Raw genomic sequence first — 16,436 nt, 5'->3', positions numbered from 1 at the left:
CACTCAGATAGACTGTATCACTGCTCTGTGTGCCTGTGTGCCTGTGGGCGTATTTGATCGGCAACTAATTCTGTTTATGACCTCGTCATAGTGTTGGTAATAGATACAGTTGTCAGACTTATATGCATTACTTCCATCTATATTTTTACAAGCTATAGGTCATAACATTACCTGAGACAAATTTATCTTGTTTTTCACACAGCTGGTGATTCATCTGCTACTGGAGATGACAGTTATATGGCTGCCGACTGTCAATAATGGCTCTCATTGAAAGCAACTAAGGATTTGTTGCTGGCAGAAGTTGTGGCAGAAGTTGCTTCTTCTGTGAATAACTTTTCTTTGTCACCCATAATTCTCTTCTACAGGAAATTGAGTGAGATCTCCAAGGAGGTATAGGTACATCCACAATGAAATTCATTTAACTGTGACATCATTGGTTGCCATGATGTCACAGTCAAATGACATCACTGATCTTTCTGTTTGTGAAGCTGGCTATCTGTACTTAAAGATACACTTAAGACAATGGTTATTACTGTTTTCAAACTTGAAATGGTGGAAGAGTGAATTTGGATGATAGACTCTCAGTCAAGTTTTTTAATATAAAGTATATATCCACAGTCGCTAAAAGGGTCAAATGTTTTAAAATATTGGGAACTGATTTGTTAGTCTGTCTCACAGTCCCTGAACCACATTATTTTCCCTACTGCCAAGCCCTTAATAAAGCAAGTCTAGATTTCCTCAGGTTCAGGTCTGAATCTCTGGTCTCCCTGGGGCTCCTTTTCAATTTAAATGGGCTTGGTTGTTGCTATCAAAATTATATATATTCAGAGACTAAGCATTAGTCTATTGATTTGTGGAAATGTCTGAGTGACAGACTATAGTACTAGGACGATGACATAAATTACTTTTATATTCCTGTTCTTATTTGAAAATAGATGTGTTTTATCATTGCACATAATCGTCTCATAAATAAGGTCTCATCCATGAAGATCTGGATTAGAATTGATCCTCAACCATCCATGCTTGTTGTAAGAGGCTGCTCATTGGATCTGGTGCTCAGACTGGCTATAGTGGTTGATACATGCCATCATACTCCTAATGTGTAGGTTGATGCTCGTTAATCACTGGATTGTCTAGTCTATACTTGATTGTTTACAGTTGTTTCAGTGTGGAATTAAACAACAAACAAACCAAGAATAATAAAAAAACATAAAACATAAACCTGCATCACATTGTGCTGTGTACAAAGATAATGATTGATGCTACACAAAAGAAGTAAATGAGTGAGTGAGTTTAGTTTTACGCCACACTCAGCAATATTCCAGCTGTATGGCGGCGGTCTGTAAATAATCAAATCTGGACCAGTCAATCCAGTGATCAACAGCATGAGCATCGATCTGCACAATTGGGAACCGATGACATGTGTGAACTAAGTCAGCAAGCCTGACCACCGATCCCGTTAGTCGCCTCTTACGACAAGCATGGGTTACTGCAGGTTCATTCTAACCCGGATCTTCTCGAGTCAGAAGTAAATGATCCCAGACCATTTCTCATGATTGTAGTGATGGTCATGGAAGATTAGTTATGGCCATGAGAATAGATCAGTTATAAGTTGTTGACCCCCTTTACAATAAAATACATACTGAAATACTTGTGCTGCCAAGGATTGGAAAGTTGCTTGAGACACCATGATCATAAAACGTAATTTGAGTGAATTTGTCAGCTTTTGATAAAAGTCATTTTTTTCATAACTTATGCAGTGACTATAACTATGATTCATGTATTGTATTACCAGGTTTTATAGGCATTTTAGAAAGATGTTTTGGTGATGTATACGTTGGCTTTATTGAGATGGCAAGGGTTGAAGAGGACCGGTATATTTTGTGGAAGATAAGAAGTTGAAATTTATAGGAAATGAATCATCAACTTTAGATTAATACCATTTACTTAAAATTGTTTGAATCATTTATTTACCTATCTGTATATATAAATGTTTTCATCTGACTGTAATATTGATAGTATGGCAAGTTGTTTTTGTTTTATATGAATGTCTTCATGTAAAGCTTCAGGCATGGTTGGAATGTTTGTCCTGTCAGGATCCATGGTGAAAGATTTTCATGCATTGTAGGGTGTTGTCATATCTGTGATTTGTATGGCTAAATAGCTACTGTTAAAATGGTCATTAAAGCCAACTTACTACAGATTTCACTACAAATCACTATAAAGGCATTTGTATTGGATTAATTAATTCAGTACATTATATTCAAACAACATATTATCTATCTTTGTCGTCAAACACATTCCTTACCTACAGGATATCTAACCGAGCATATTTTTACATTTAGTGTCAATATATAATCAGTTTCATTTTCAATGGGCAATTAGTCTCATAGAGGTATGAATTAGAAATCTGTGGAATTGTATATTCACCTCTTGGTGTCAATATATGATCAGTTTCATTTTCAATGGGTACTTAGTCTGATAAAGGTATGAATTAGAAATCTGTGGAAACATATATTCACCTCTAGGATTCATGGCATTAAATATGTCCTGAATATCATCAGTAAGTTTACTGAAATACCACAGCGCATTGATTCTCCAGCAGATTTGCTGATATAGCAGATTTGCCTCTTACCATATCCAGCGTTAAATGCATTATTTAAATCATTCTGGAGGAAGAATAAAATGTTGACAAAGATCAATGGATTGTTCACAGTTTGTGTCTGGTTTCTAGGGAAATTATGTTAATCTTGAAACAACCTTGCTTGTATTTCTTGTGAGATATAAGTTTCACTTGTCCTTGGTGTGAAAGAGATCTTATCTGACATACAGTTGCCCTTGTTCCTTTATGTACAATTCCAAAATGGAGGCCGGAAATTCTGTTGTAAGCCTTCTACATATTTATATTGCTGACATTAATGTACTTGTGTATGTGACAGATTCATTTTAATGGAAGCACCTGCTAAGAAGGAGAAATAATTGCCTGGTAACTACAGATGATAACTCTACATTGGTAGGGTGGGTACTGAGTTGGACCCCGAATTGGACCCGAGTACCAACAGGAGTATCTGGACCTATGTATCTCCAGTAATACCTGTCTATAGTTTAATGATATATATTCACTATACCTCACTGGTTCGCGTTTGCACATTTCTCTGACTTTTATAAGTATGAATGCAGATAAAGCTTCAGCCAAATTTAATTCATGCATGAGATGATCCGATATATCTGTCTGAATACATTTAGTCAGGGCTCTTGTAACTGAATTTCCAAGTCAGACACATTATGTTCTCAACAACTGGAAGATTGAGATAATGGAGGTTGTATACCTAGGTAGTAAATTTGGAATTGTCCCAGCCATGCTGGAAACTATTATCGGGAAGGTTTTTGTTCAGTCAAAGTATTTATCACTTCTCCACTTGACAATGGCAGTTTTTAATATATCAAGTGTGTCAAATAAAATGTGTAAAAACAACTTGTGGTTTGACAGTATTGAAAAATTCAGGAGATGGAAATAGATTTGGTTGTATGGTTATGTTAAGAAAACTTGGGATTCTGAAGAATTTTGGACTTGTGTACCTTTTTAGAAAATGATCTGTTCAATGGCCATGATGATGACATTTATCATGTCTTTTTGTGTTGTTGTTATGTCACTGATTATAGTTTCTAGGATAAATGAAGCATGGGTATATGTCTGTCTTTCAGCTGCAGCTCTGTGAGATACAATCACTCTTTGACATTTAATGAACAGCAAAGCAGGCCATAAATATCAACATCCTAAAAATGAGACAGCACGAAAAGAAAAAGTGTTTAAGGATTCTTTTTGAAACAAGTTGAGAAAATGTTGATAATAATTGTATAGTACAGTAAAATACTGTTCTGTTGAAGTTGAAGAGACGCATGTAGATACATGGGATATTCGAGGTTAGATACAACTGCAAAATGATGATTGAATAAGGTATACACAGGACCCAGCTTTTACTTCGAGACAGTTGTCCGTGAAATACATCAAGGTTGGACACAGTGTTTGACTGTAGTTTAGATGTTATGCTGTCTGTATGAAATGAAATCTGAATAATCCTGTTTTAATGTTTCACTTATGGCTGTTGTAAAAGGTCACAATAAGTTACCGGGGCAGTGGGGGAGCCTAGTGGTTAAAGCGTCGGCCCGTCACGCCGAAGACCCGGGTTCGATTTCCCCACATGGGCACAATGTGTTAAGCCCATTTCTGGTGTCCCCCGCCGTGATATTGCTGGAATATTGCTAAAAGCGGCGTAAAACCAAACTCAGTCAGTCAGGCAGTCACAATAAGTTACCATGAGGGATGCTTAGTTATCATTGCACGCAAGGCATTATATTCATGATGTCTTTCAGTGACATTTAGAACTTGTACATAGATGTCCAAGATATTTTTGTGGATTAAACTTCTTTTTTTATTTCCCTCACGACGTTTCGGGACCATTCCAGGTCCCTTCATCAGGTAAACTGATCCCTTCATCAGGTGAACTGATCTCCAGTTCACCTGATGAAGGGACCTGAACTGATCTCCAGTTCACCTGATGAAGGGACCTGGAATGGTCCCAAAACGTCATGAGGGAAATCAAAAAGAAGTTTAATCAATAAAAATATCTTGGACATTATATTCATGTACCATTTGGAACAACAATATCAAACTGAATGTGTTTTATCTCCAACCAGTATTTTCTCAAAATTGCCTGTAAATAGGAAATCAGATTGTCATTTGTTAACTGCCCAACACCAGCCCTGCCATATTAAGTCTGTTTCACCACTTGCCTACCCCCACCCCCATCACTCTCCCACCCTCATCTCAACATTGCTCACTCCGCACCCTGCCCTGCCCCACCCTGCCCTATACTGTGATATTTACGTATGTGATATGTGTGATGTTATCCATGAGACTAACGTGTGCTTATCTATTTCCAGGCTGCAGTGCCCAGGGACTATATGAAGGAGGCGGGTGAAGGCTAAGATGTGTAAGAGGCTGGCCATCACCCATAACAAGATTGTTCCAGGATGAAGTTTTGGCAGCGACTTGTGATCCTATGCAGTTCTGCATTCATAACCCTTACAGTTCTGTATTACTACACTGACGATGGCCTGTATGAGAACCCCCACATCAACCATGCCAGACTGGTGGAGCCCAACTACTGGCCAGTCAAACACTTCTCCATGGAACAGGATGCCAGCATGTGTCACTTTCAACACACAGCCACATCCAGATCTAATATCTCCACATATGACGTGTACCAACAGACAGACTTCAACTTGCACCCTGACGGGTCCTATGAGATGCCAACAGCACCTCCTGATTTCCCCAGTCGAGTGGACCATGAGCTGGAACAGCTTGAGGTGATTGTGGTTCCCCACTCCCACAATGATCCTGGATGGCTGAAGACTGTAGATGAGTACTATGTGGACCAGACAAAGCACATCCTGACCAACATGGTCAACAAGCTGACCGACTACCCTAACATGACCTTCATATGGGCAGAGACAGTCTACTTCAGTATGTGGTGGAACGAGCTAGAAGATGCTGTGAAGGTCCATGTGCGGCGTCTGGTCCGTCGGGGGCAGCTGGAAATTGTCCTAGGTGGGTGGGTGATGCCTGATGAAGCATCAACCCACTATGTGTCTGTGATAGATCAGCTTCTGGAAGGACATCAGTGGATGTGGGAAAACCTCGGGGTGAAACCTGAGAACAGTTGGTCAATTGATCCATTTGGATATTCTGGGACAATGCCGTATCTGTGGAAAAAAGCTGGCATGGAGAACATGGTGATCCAGCGAGTTCATCAGGCAATCAAAGGATCTCTCATATCTAAGAACAGTCTTGAGTTTATGTGGCGGCAGTACTGGGATACCAAAGGCTCCAGTGACATCCTGTGTCATGTCATGCCCTATATGTTGTACAGCATCAAATACACCTGTGGGCCAAATAGGTTCATTTGCTTACTGTTCGACTTCAGACAGGTCCCCAATGAATACTCTGAGAGCAGAGCAAAAGGTATCACTTCTGAGAACCTCGAAAAACAAGCCAAATATTTGTATGAACAATATCGCAAAAAGTCTTACCTTTATAAATACAATACCATTCTTGTTCCTCTGGGTGATGACTTCCGCTTCGACTATGAGGTTGAATGGGACCAGCAGTACACGAACTATGGGAAACTTATGAACTATATGAACAACAGGAGAGACTGGAAGATAAATGTGAGATTTGGAACCCTCAAGGATTACTTTGATCACATGAAGCAGCAGAAAGCCAGCAAGATGTATTACAGGAAGGATAAAGGCCTGCCTGTCCTCAGTGGGGACTTCTTCCCTTATTCCGACAGGAACAATGAATACTGGACAGGCTACTACACTACAAGACCTTTTGACAAAAGGTTTTCAAGGGACGTTCAGAACCATATCCAAGCTGCAGATACATTGAACACTGTAGCGTATGCATATTTCAAAAAGTGGAGGATGCCAACTAGAGATCATTACTTCAAATATGCCACTTTCTTACAACAGGCTCGAAGAAGCCTGGGATTGTTTCTTCATCATGATGCCATCACTGGAACATCCAAGGAATATGTGGTTGTGGATTATGAAACTCAGCTCCTGCAGGCTTACAATGCCACTCAGTCAGTGATGCAGATGACGATCCAGTCACTGCTGTCCAAGGGCAAAGTAGAGTCACCACTTGTGTTCCGACCAGAAACTGTGAGGCGCCACTTCAATGAGCAACCCAGGAAGCAGACCATTGAGGTGCAGGAGGAGGGCACGAGAGTAGTTCTGTTCAACCCTCTTGCCCAGTTCAGGAGGGAGGTCATTCATCTCCATGTTAGCACAGATCATCTGATCATTAAAAATGACAAGTTGCAAGTAATACCTTGCCAGGTGAATCCTATATGGGATGAAAGTTTGATTGTCTCAAATGTGAAGTTTGAGGTGGTGTTTATTGCTGAGCTGGCACCATTTAGTATAACACCTTTCATGTTATTTAAAACAGATGAATTTGACCATAACAATGTCTTCCCTGCCAAGATATCTGTGTATCATACTGAGACTCTTATTGTGCCACCAGAGGTCAGGTTTCCACAAAGAAGGCCAAGGAAAGATAACTCTAACCCAATAGTTATGGAGAATGAGAATATTAAGCTGGTGTTTGAACCTACCAAGGGTGGACTGCAATACATAATAGAAAAAGCCACAGGCAACAAGACCGATATTGGTCTAGAGTTTTTAGCCTATAAATCCCAGGGCAGCGGCGCCTATCTTTTTTATCCTTCTAGTGAGGCTAAACCTGCATTCTACATCAACAACATTCCAGTTATTCGTGTGATTGAAGGACCCCTGATGTCAAGACTGGAGGTACTATTTCAGCCCTATCTGCAGCATTCAGTCCAGCTGTACAGCCACCCTGAGCTGCAGGCGTCCGGAGTCCGCATCGCCAACACCATCAACATCAAGATGTTGAAGGAAAAGGAAATCATTATGAGAATGAAAACAGACATTCATAGCAAAGATTCATCATACTACACAGACCAAAATGGATTCCAAATGATCAAACGCAAAACAAATAAGAATGTTCGTATAGAGGCTAACTACTATCCAATGACATCAACAGCATTCTTGGATGATGAACATCGAAGACTGACATTACACTCCAGTCAGTCACATGGTGTAGCTTCTCTTGAATCTGGTTGGCTGGAAGTAATGCTGGACAGGCAGACCATCTACGATGACAACCGTGGTCTTCAGGAGTCGATTGAGGACATCAAGGAGGTCACGTTGGACTTCCTGTTGCTCCTTGAGAAGCGGAACCATGTTTCAAAACAGCAACCAGCTCACTATGCACTACCATCGCTGCTTAGCACTTCCTTAAATGACCTCCTTCAGCAGCCAGTCATGATATACTTCAGTCTTGTAGATTCCGACATATTTCAGCACACTTTGCTGCCATTGGGATCAGCATTGCCCTGTGACACAACTGTGGTTAGCTTCCGGAGCCTCTCCACAGCAAACCTGGCCTACAATGGTACAAGTTTGATTTTACATCGCCGTGGTTACAACTGTGATTTCCCTGCTCGAGGGTTGCAATGTGCTGTGACTGACAGATCAATGTCCCTTGCATCACTGCTCAAAGACTTCCCAGTGGGGTCTCTAAGGGAGACAACTCTCACCCATCTTTATGATAAAGCCACTGTTGATATTCATTCTCCTTTAGGGTTATCTCCCATGGAAATTGTAACATACCATATAAGGTGGTAGTTTTGTGTAAAGATTGGAGAGGCTTGAGACAAAAACATTCACACCCATCAAGCATAGATTTCATAGACAGATGACATGAATGCCTGTCGGTGACTTTGCTGTGAACCGATCACCATTGCAAGAACTAAGTCAAGCAAAGAACTCCAGCGATGACATAAATCATGCACAAGTGCTGTCCTTTAAAAACAACTGCATCCATTTAGACAGACATACTGATCATTATTTATTTTATATACAATGCTATCATTTCAGTAAGTGATACCCCAAAAGGATGAGTTGTTAGGTTTGTACACAATTCCAAAAACACAAACATCTGGGGCACCTTTTCAGTTTAACTCAATGGATTGAAAGTGTATGTATGGATTCTACTGGATTGAAGTGTTGCCCACTATCCAAAATGAGGTCCTTTTGTTTATATGATAGACACTAAGATAAATTGAAGGCTAATAAGACATTCAAGTGTAAGTAGTTTCTTGTATTCAAGCTGTATTCATTAGGTCATCTAGTAAGTTATATACTACTCAACTTTGGCTAGGGATCATCAGATGTCATTCTTTTTAGACATTCTTTTTACATTATTATCAGTTTTGTATGACATGGAAAGATCAAAGATATACTTATCAAAAACTTGTAAGCATGAAATGTGAAAACATCATTGTTGACATGCTTCAAATGGTTCTTAGTGTTAGGAAATTACCATTGAATACTGGTCTTGTCCTGATTGTTATATATACTACTCAAATTGATTTAAGGAACACCTGATTGTTTTATAACTATAGTTCATCTATTATGACTGGTAGGTGTTTTGACACACAGCCCTCCATGTGTTCCTTAAATTGTTTTGTGTAGTGTATTCCTACTGATCAACATATTGAAGACATTGTCACCATATTAGCTGACCGTATAATCAGAGTATATGTGTATAATGCTTTATGATATTGCTGCTGCTTCCATCCAAGCACAGTTATTTTTCCGATAACGTCAAACACTGCCGTAAATGTTGAGAGGCTGTGTTATCATATGGATCTGACCCAAATCCTGAAAGTTTGTGTAAAGTAATTTGACGAAAGTTTGTATTAAGTGTAAGATCTCCATCCAAGTCGTTACTAGTGTTCATGTTTTACCTCCCAAACATCTGAGGGTAGGAGGAGGAAATATGTGATACTTTGTAGGAATGAAATCAGTTATTACATATATACTGAGGGAAACAAAAAAGGGAACACCACTTGATGGCAGTGTTCCTTTATTTATTATCAGATTTCGTCGCACAGCACTATTCAAAGCTGGTGATGAAAACTGGACAATATTGAAGGAACACTTGAATTTTCCTGTGTTCCATTATCTGTTTCTCTCAGTATATTTCAGCATTCTGTCCATTAGGCCAGAGCAATTTTATTTCTTGTTTTAGGGATCTGCAGGTCGTAATTTTTCAAGAATAAGAAAAAAATTATTAATTATTTTTCCCCACTCAAGAAATAATATCCTAATGTTTTTATTGGCCAAAAATGTAAACTTACAAGAAAATGTTTTTTGAATTGTATTTTGTCCCATATACACTTCATAAGTTGCCAAAAGTAAATTACTTTTAGTATTTTGACTGGTGATTTTGTTCTTTTCTTTTTTCCCTCCTACCTTTAGGTTTTCTGAGGACAAAACTCTGTAAAGCAAGAAATAAAATTGGTCGGGCCTTACCATGTTTTCTTGTATAAAAACCTTTTGACATATTTGGAGTAATTTTATGTTTTGTGTTTTTGTGTGAGAATGTTGTCCCTTCACTTCAAGTAAAGTCTAAAGCATATGAATGAAAACAAACAAAGTCAAAATGCAACTTTAACAGTATGAAAGTACAGTTTAAGGTTGCAGATTAGAAGACAGATTTTTTCCTGTTAAATATTTGGACAGAAATGGCTAAAAGGTGCATGCAGATCTTAAAAAAACAAGTAATAAAATCGGCCTGGCATTATCACACTTGGATAGTGTAGTAGTTAGTTTGGTAGGTGGCTTTCAACCAGAGCTTCATGTTTCATATAGAGTTAGTTCACATACAGACATTATCATTAGTTTTTGAAGAACTTTTACAGCTTAATTCATCTCCACAGCACAGGAAACGATACCAATGGTGCTGATTTTATACAATGTCAAATTCTTAGGTGTCTTTTGTGCCAAAATCACTATTTTATTGTTTTAGGTTACTCACTGATCTTGAAATTAACACTTTTAAACGTTGATTGGGGTTTGGCAAATTTCATCAGGATGTGTTGAAATAAGGCTAGTTTATTTTCAGAATTGACTGGTATTAGCTACTGCTTGGATTAAAAATCACAATTACACAGAAGATAATCTCATGAAATTCATCTCGTGCTAAGTATTGTTGAAAGGTGTTTGAAAGGAGAGTGTTTCATGAGAGGGACTCATTTGTACTTAGATCACTTACATAATTTATGCCTATCAATACCACTGGATTATTTGTGACATGACATTTCAGGTAGAAAAAATTAGTTTCATCTAGCACAGAATGTTGATGTGTGAATTCATTAATTTTGCATTGTTCCACACAAAGGTACAATCAGCTGGCTACCAGAAGTACTACCAGAAACTCTCCAACTAATCTACCCTCATCAATATTCCACTCTATCAGATTCTATCCATTCTATCAGAAATTCATGAAACTTAACAGACATAAGCTTGTTGCCCTTTCTAGTCTATTACTGCAAGTGTATGATCTACATAAGCATTGTCATTGTTGATGTCACCTTGAATTCTTGTTTTGTAAATATCAGTGTCTGTTCATTTGGGATTTAGTGATGCTTCTGTACGCTTCGGCAGAAGGATGGGATGGCAAGAATAAATGATTATAAAGACTTAATCAGAAATATTTTTCTTGAGGTATAGAATAAGATAGCACAGCTATGTCTAGAAAATATCATGTTGTTTTATCATTCCAATAACAAACTTCGTTTTTAAATGGCATATTTCTATCCTTGTTTTTCAATTATTTGGGAAGGTGGAGTATTGAAGGTTGGGTAGTAGTTCTCATCATGCCATGATTTGGGGGGAATATTGCCTAAAGGGACGTAAAATTATACTCACTCTCAATAATATGTCTTGGATCACCTGAAACAACATTAAATATTGTGTGATCAGTTGTCTGAACAGTAGTACCTGTGTTGGAAGTAAGAATTAGTGAACAGCATACCGTCTGATCATGTTCATATAGTACACACACATGCGTATATTCCAGCATGATACAGTGATGGATATTTTTAATTGTAAATATTTGAATTATTTGTCTGTATATATTATTTACATTGTTTTTACTCAGCAGAATCATAGGGAGGTGGTAGAGTAATGTGTTGAAGTGATGTTTTTAAAAAAATGTCAAAACATGAAAGTGCTAAAGCTGAATCATTAAGTGTCCATCAGAATCACCTCTTTCAGATAATTTTATTTTGAGGCTGAAAAAATCATAGTACATATATGAAAGAAAAACTATGTGTAAACAATCATGGTGTCAAAACAAACTGAAAAATTCTACACAATTCTACAAAGAAATTGATTGTCCCTTAATTATAATTAGGACCCAGTATGGCCACACTGTAATATATTGTTTGTTGACTCTAAAGCTTGGGTAGATGAAATAAAAATATATTTAGTTTATCTCGAAATATTTTGTTTTATTTGGCTGAAAGTTGTGTTAGTGCATGATGTCATATTCCAACGTAAAGAAAATCTGCAAAAAATATTTGCGTTATTGTTTGGTAGACCCAAACTATATTAATCATTACTTTGATGATGATATTTTTGGTATTGATCATAATCCTGTGATTAAATTGACAATGGATGATACCATATATTGTATTGCAGTATTAATTATGTAGAAGTCTGACACTTTTTAATCATGAACAAAGGATATAAATATGAATTATTGATAGACCTGTATTGTAACAGGTCAGAGCTCATGAGTTACTTTGACAGGTGTTGGCAAAAGTACCATATTTCCTCTGATAAGTACTCTGGTGCTTCCAAACCCAGTGGGTAATGGAGACCAGGCTGTAATTAGAGACATTGTGCCTAATATTTCAACTCTTATGTTGCATAAGCTGCAGTCACAAATACATTGACATGAAAACGTAATGTTCTTTATACAGAATGTATATACTGCACAAAAATAGTTAGGGATATATGTAAATTTTGAAATTATGAATAATGATCTATTTATTCATTGACACACTAATAAAATATCAGTCATAAAAACACCAATATCCCTAACTTATTTTGTCCAGTATATTTAAGATAAAGTTGGGTGGTTGGTATGTAGTTTAACGCCGCACCCAGCAATATTCCAGCTATATGGCGGTGGTCTGTAATAATCAAATCTGGACCAGGCAATCCAGTGATCAACAGCATGAGCATCATTCTACGCAATTGAGATACGATAAAATGTGTCAACCAAGTCAGTGAGGCTGACTACCCCTTCATCTTAGTCGCCTTTTACGACAAGCATGGGTTGCTGAAGACCAGTTGTAACCCGGATCTTCACGGGTCTGAAAGTAAAGACTGACAATAGTAATATGGAATAGCAACAACAAAAACTGGAGTGTTAGTTATGTAAGTGTTAATTTATAAAGATACTTTAATTTAATATACCAAACATTTATTGTAAATGCTTCAAACCCAATGCTTTCTGGATTCCGGTGGGTATTGAGACCTTATTTCAGGAAATATGGTACGTTATGAAACAGACATGTTGTAAGTTGGAAATCATGATTGACAGGCTGGTCTGTGATAGAAATATGTTTGTGAAATATTGTAAGTGTTACTAAATTCTATTCTTACAATGGTACTGTTATAAATTTCTTTTTTCACAAAGGTACTGTTTTAAACTTCATTTGGGTACCAGTGATAGAAACCTGTTTGATTGTCGTGAACATGTTTGTCCACTTACTACTATTATTCTTCCACAGGGAAGTAAATAACTTCATAATATTTAAAGGGGTTGAAGGATAAAATTGTTTACATATTTTTGTTAATACTAATAACCTATGTAATTACCTGTATCATATTTTACTTCTTATCAAGTTACAACATATCACAGCCGAATTATGGTTTGTAACTGTTTTAATTCGTTTCTTACTTCAAAACAACATGGTGAATCTTATAGCATCAGAGACAAGTCAAAATTAACCTTTCATGCAAGTTAAGCACAAAGTGGTTGATAGCAACAGTTTTTGTAAGATGAGCAATTTTTATGTTAAAATATCACAAATTCTGCATTACAATAAATATAAGAACATGGGTATCACTATTTGTATTGATATAGGATGTAGGAATAATGTGACAGAATCAACCTAAATATGGTTATTGGAACCAGTGGCTTTATAACAGCAAGTGTATGTGTTCATTTAATTATTAATGATAATGAATAATATTGTCATAAAAAACATGTTGAACAATGAAATGATTTATTCAGTAGTTGTTGAATATTAATGATCCATTTATTTCAGACTATAGATTAAGACTTGCAGATTTGGTACAAGATGTCATGTAATGTCAATACTCTGATGACCTATCAAACTGGTATATTAATAGTAATGAAGACCATAATTGAACTATTACTGCCAGGTTAATAATAGGGTCAGACTTTAAAGGTCATTGTTCTGTTTGATGCATTGTACATTTCAAGAAGCATATCTGACTTTGCATGAATATATCTGTGAAAACAGACAGGACCGTCCTTTTCAATATTTGCCAGTTCCCAGTTTTGTAAATCATTGTGCACAAAATTATAAATATTACACAGCCACCAGAATGTACAGATAATTATTCTGAGTAGAAAACCTGTTGTGTTTCCCCACATCAGTTTATATGGGATGGACCATAGTCAAAGGCATCAGTTTGCTGTGCAGAGTTGTGTCCCTTGGGTATGTCAGAAGCCTGTGATGATGGGTTCTAATCCCAGGTCAGGTTTACAGGAACAAGTTACCTTTGTTTCTTCAGCACCATCTTTTCTTGAGTTTGCAAATATCTACACTGGACATGGATCCACGCTATCATCTGCTGGAACATTAAGACAAGAACAGTGCAGGTTTCTCCAGAGGTGTCGCAGGAACTTTGTCATTTTTAGGCCAAGAAATATAGGAAGCAACTGAAAGATTAAAACAGTTATTACAGTTACAAAGCATGTCTGTAAATAATTGATTTTATTTTGTGGCTTCAATATGACGGTTTTCAGTTTCTGAAGAAACAAGACAATACAATTTCATCAAATTATGATTTTATTGGGATTTATTGAGTATTTGGTGCTTTAATGGTTTTTGTTTTTTTTTAAGATTTATATGTTTGAAATGTTTAGAAAATATGTGCCATATTCATGTGAGGGATATATGTTCATGATGTTTGTGAACTGGTGGAGTATTTCTACTGCACCAAGATGGTTGTACACTATCACAGCCCTTCACAAGGCAGAATAACCGCTTCAGCCTATGTTAAAGCTCCTGTCAGGCTGTGTGATGTTAAACATAATGGTTCTCAGTTGACAACATGTCACCTGTCTAAACAAAGATGTTCAAAAAGTGAAAATGAAGTTATACACATTAAATCAAATATTATAAATTCTTCAAATTTAAAACCAAATTATTAGAATAAATACCCTAATTTACTCAAAAGAAATTCCATTTTCTGAAAACAAAAGCGTTTTTAAAATTGAACAATATTTAACATTGGAACAACTTACTGTATAATTTGCAGGAGTTTGTACATCAGGTCATCCTGGCCCAGTGGGAAGTGCTGTCGCTGACAGCATAGGTTCAGTTCTACATATGGGTTTTTGTGTTCCACATCAGGTATGGATGGTGAATTGCAGCTAAAAGCAATTTCAAGTCACTCGCTGATTCTAATTAATTGCAGGAAACATGTCTGATGCTCAAATATGTATTCCATAGTCTAAAGATTGTTTTAAACATACCATTATTGACGCCATGTTGAGTGATGCGTGTCAGTTGTAACAAATCTGGATTTCCATTGGTGCAGAAAGGTCCATGGTCAACGTAGAGATGTATTCATGTGACACCATCATCATGTCGATTCTGTCCCGACAATGGTTTCACAATAACCTATACAGGACATTTCATCATTAACTGTGTGAATATGTTTGAAATGTTGGTTCAGTTTGAATGTCTGATTTTTTCATGCCTTGAACTGATCATGTTGATTGGAAATAAAATAATTTAACCAATACTGTCTCATGTTTTGTTTGGGTTATTGGTAGTCATGGGCTGGGCCCTGACAGCGAGAATGTGCTAAACTGGTGTGAAATATCATACATCAGGATTAGTGGTTTATATAATTCGTTTGCAGTGAAAACGTACCGATGAATTTCACTTTAAACAAAAAAAGTAAATAAAATAAAGTGAAATTTTGATTGCGAATCCTCATAACTTTACCTTGCCAATTGAACATTAAAATCTCAGAATTTTATTCAACTTAGGATAAAAGTTGTTTAACAAACTATCATAGTTTCAAATCGCTATTATTGGTGTGTAATACAAGGGTGTATGCACATTAAATGAAACCCCAAGAACAAGAAGGGGTTGGTTTCCACGGTAGTCTAACGCTCATCACGTACCATCCATTTGTTTCACTGTTTCAACTACTGAGCTTTCCCCCTTGTAATACAAACCAATAATAACGATTTGAAACTATGATCGTTTGTTAAACAGCTTTTATCCTAAGCTGAATAAAATTCTGAGATTTAAAAGTTCAATTGGCAAGGTAAAATTATGAGGATTCGCAATCTTAATTTCACTTTATTTTATTTACTTTTTTGCTTCAAGTGAAATTCATCGGTACGTTTTCACTGCAAACAGACTATAGTGTGATGTAATTTTTCAAAACTCACTCACTCACAAACAACTCAAGAAACGGTAGTGTGGACTATTTGTGCAGGTTTCTGAAATATAAACTTGAAACAGTTTGCTTGAAGAGTCAATCAACTGCCGCAGTATCAGTTGCAGTTTATGTATAAATATTGTCATTAGTGAAGCAGACACACGCAGACAAAATCGTCAGATTCAAAAGTCATCTAATTACTAATACCATTCTGAAACCAAAGAAGAAAAGCTTGTAACAATGTAACATGATAGTGTTAATATAATTTG

General features: G+C 36.9%; 1 protein-coding gene across 2 annotated transcripts in view; it reads left to right on the top strand.

Annotated features, from left to right (window-relative positions):
• Window positions 1-11,937, top strand: part of LOC124285348 (alpha-mannosidase 2x-like) — a 110,737-nt gene extending 98,800 nt beyond the window's left edge. The window contains exons 2-3 of one of the 2 annotated variants that reach the window (XM_046721559.1): window positions 4,945-8,281; window positions 8,358-11,937. In XM_046721559.1, coding sequence (XP_046577515.1) covers window positions 5,035-8,280 — 3,246 coding nt within the window. In that variant the 5' untranslated portion in view covers window positions 4,945-5,034 and the 3' untranslated portion in view covers window position 8,281; window positions 8,358-11,937. Of the gene's footprint in view, window positions 1-4,944 lie in introns of both variants that reach the window. The other variant, XM_046721560.1, reaches the window with a different exon arrangement.
• The last annotated feature ends 4,499 nt before the right edge of the window (window positions 11,938-16,436 follow it).

This window comes from Haliotis rubra, unplaced genomic scaffold, assembly GCF_003918875.1.
Source record: "Haliotis rubra isolate DU_JTF1 unplaced genomic scaffold, ASM391887v1 Scf36, whole genome shotgun sequence".
Lineage (NCBI taxonomy): Eukaryota > Metazoa > Mollusca > Gastropoda > Lepetellida > Haliotidae > Haliotis > Haliotis rubra.
The sequence above is the reverse complement of the archived record's forward strand: the minus strand, read 5'-3'. Positions and strand labels throughout refer to the sequence as shown.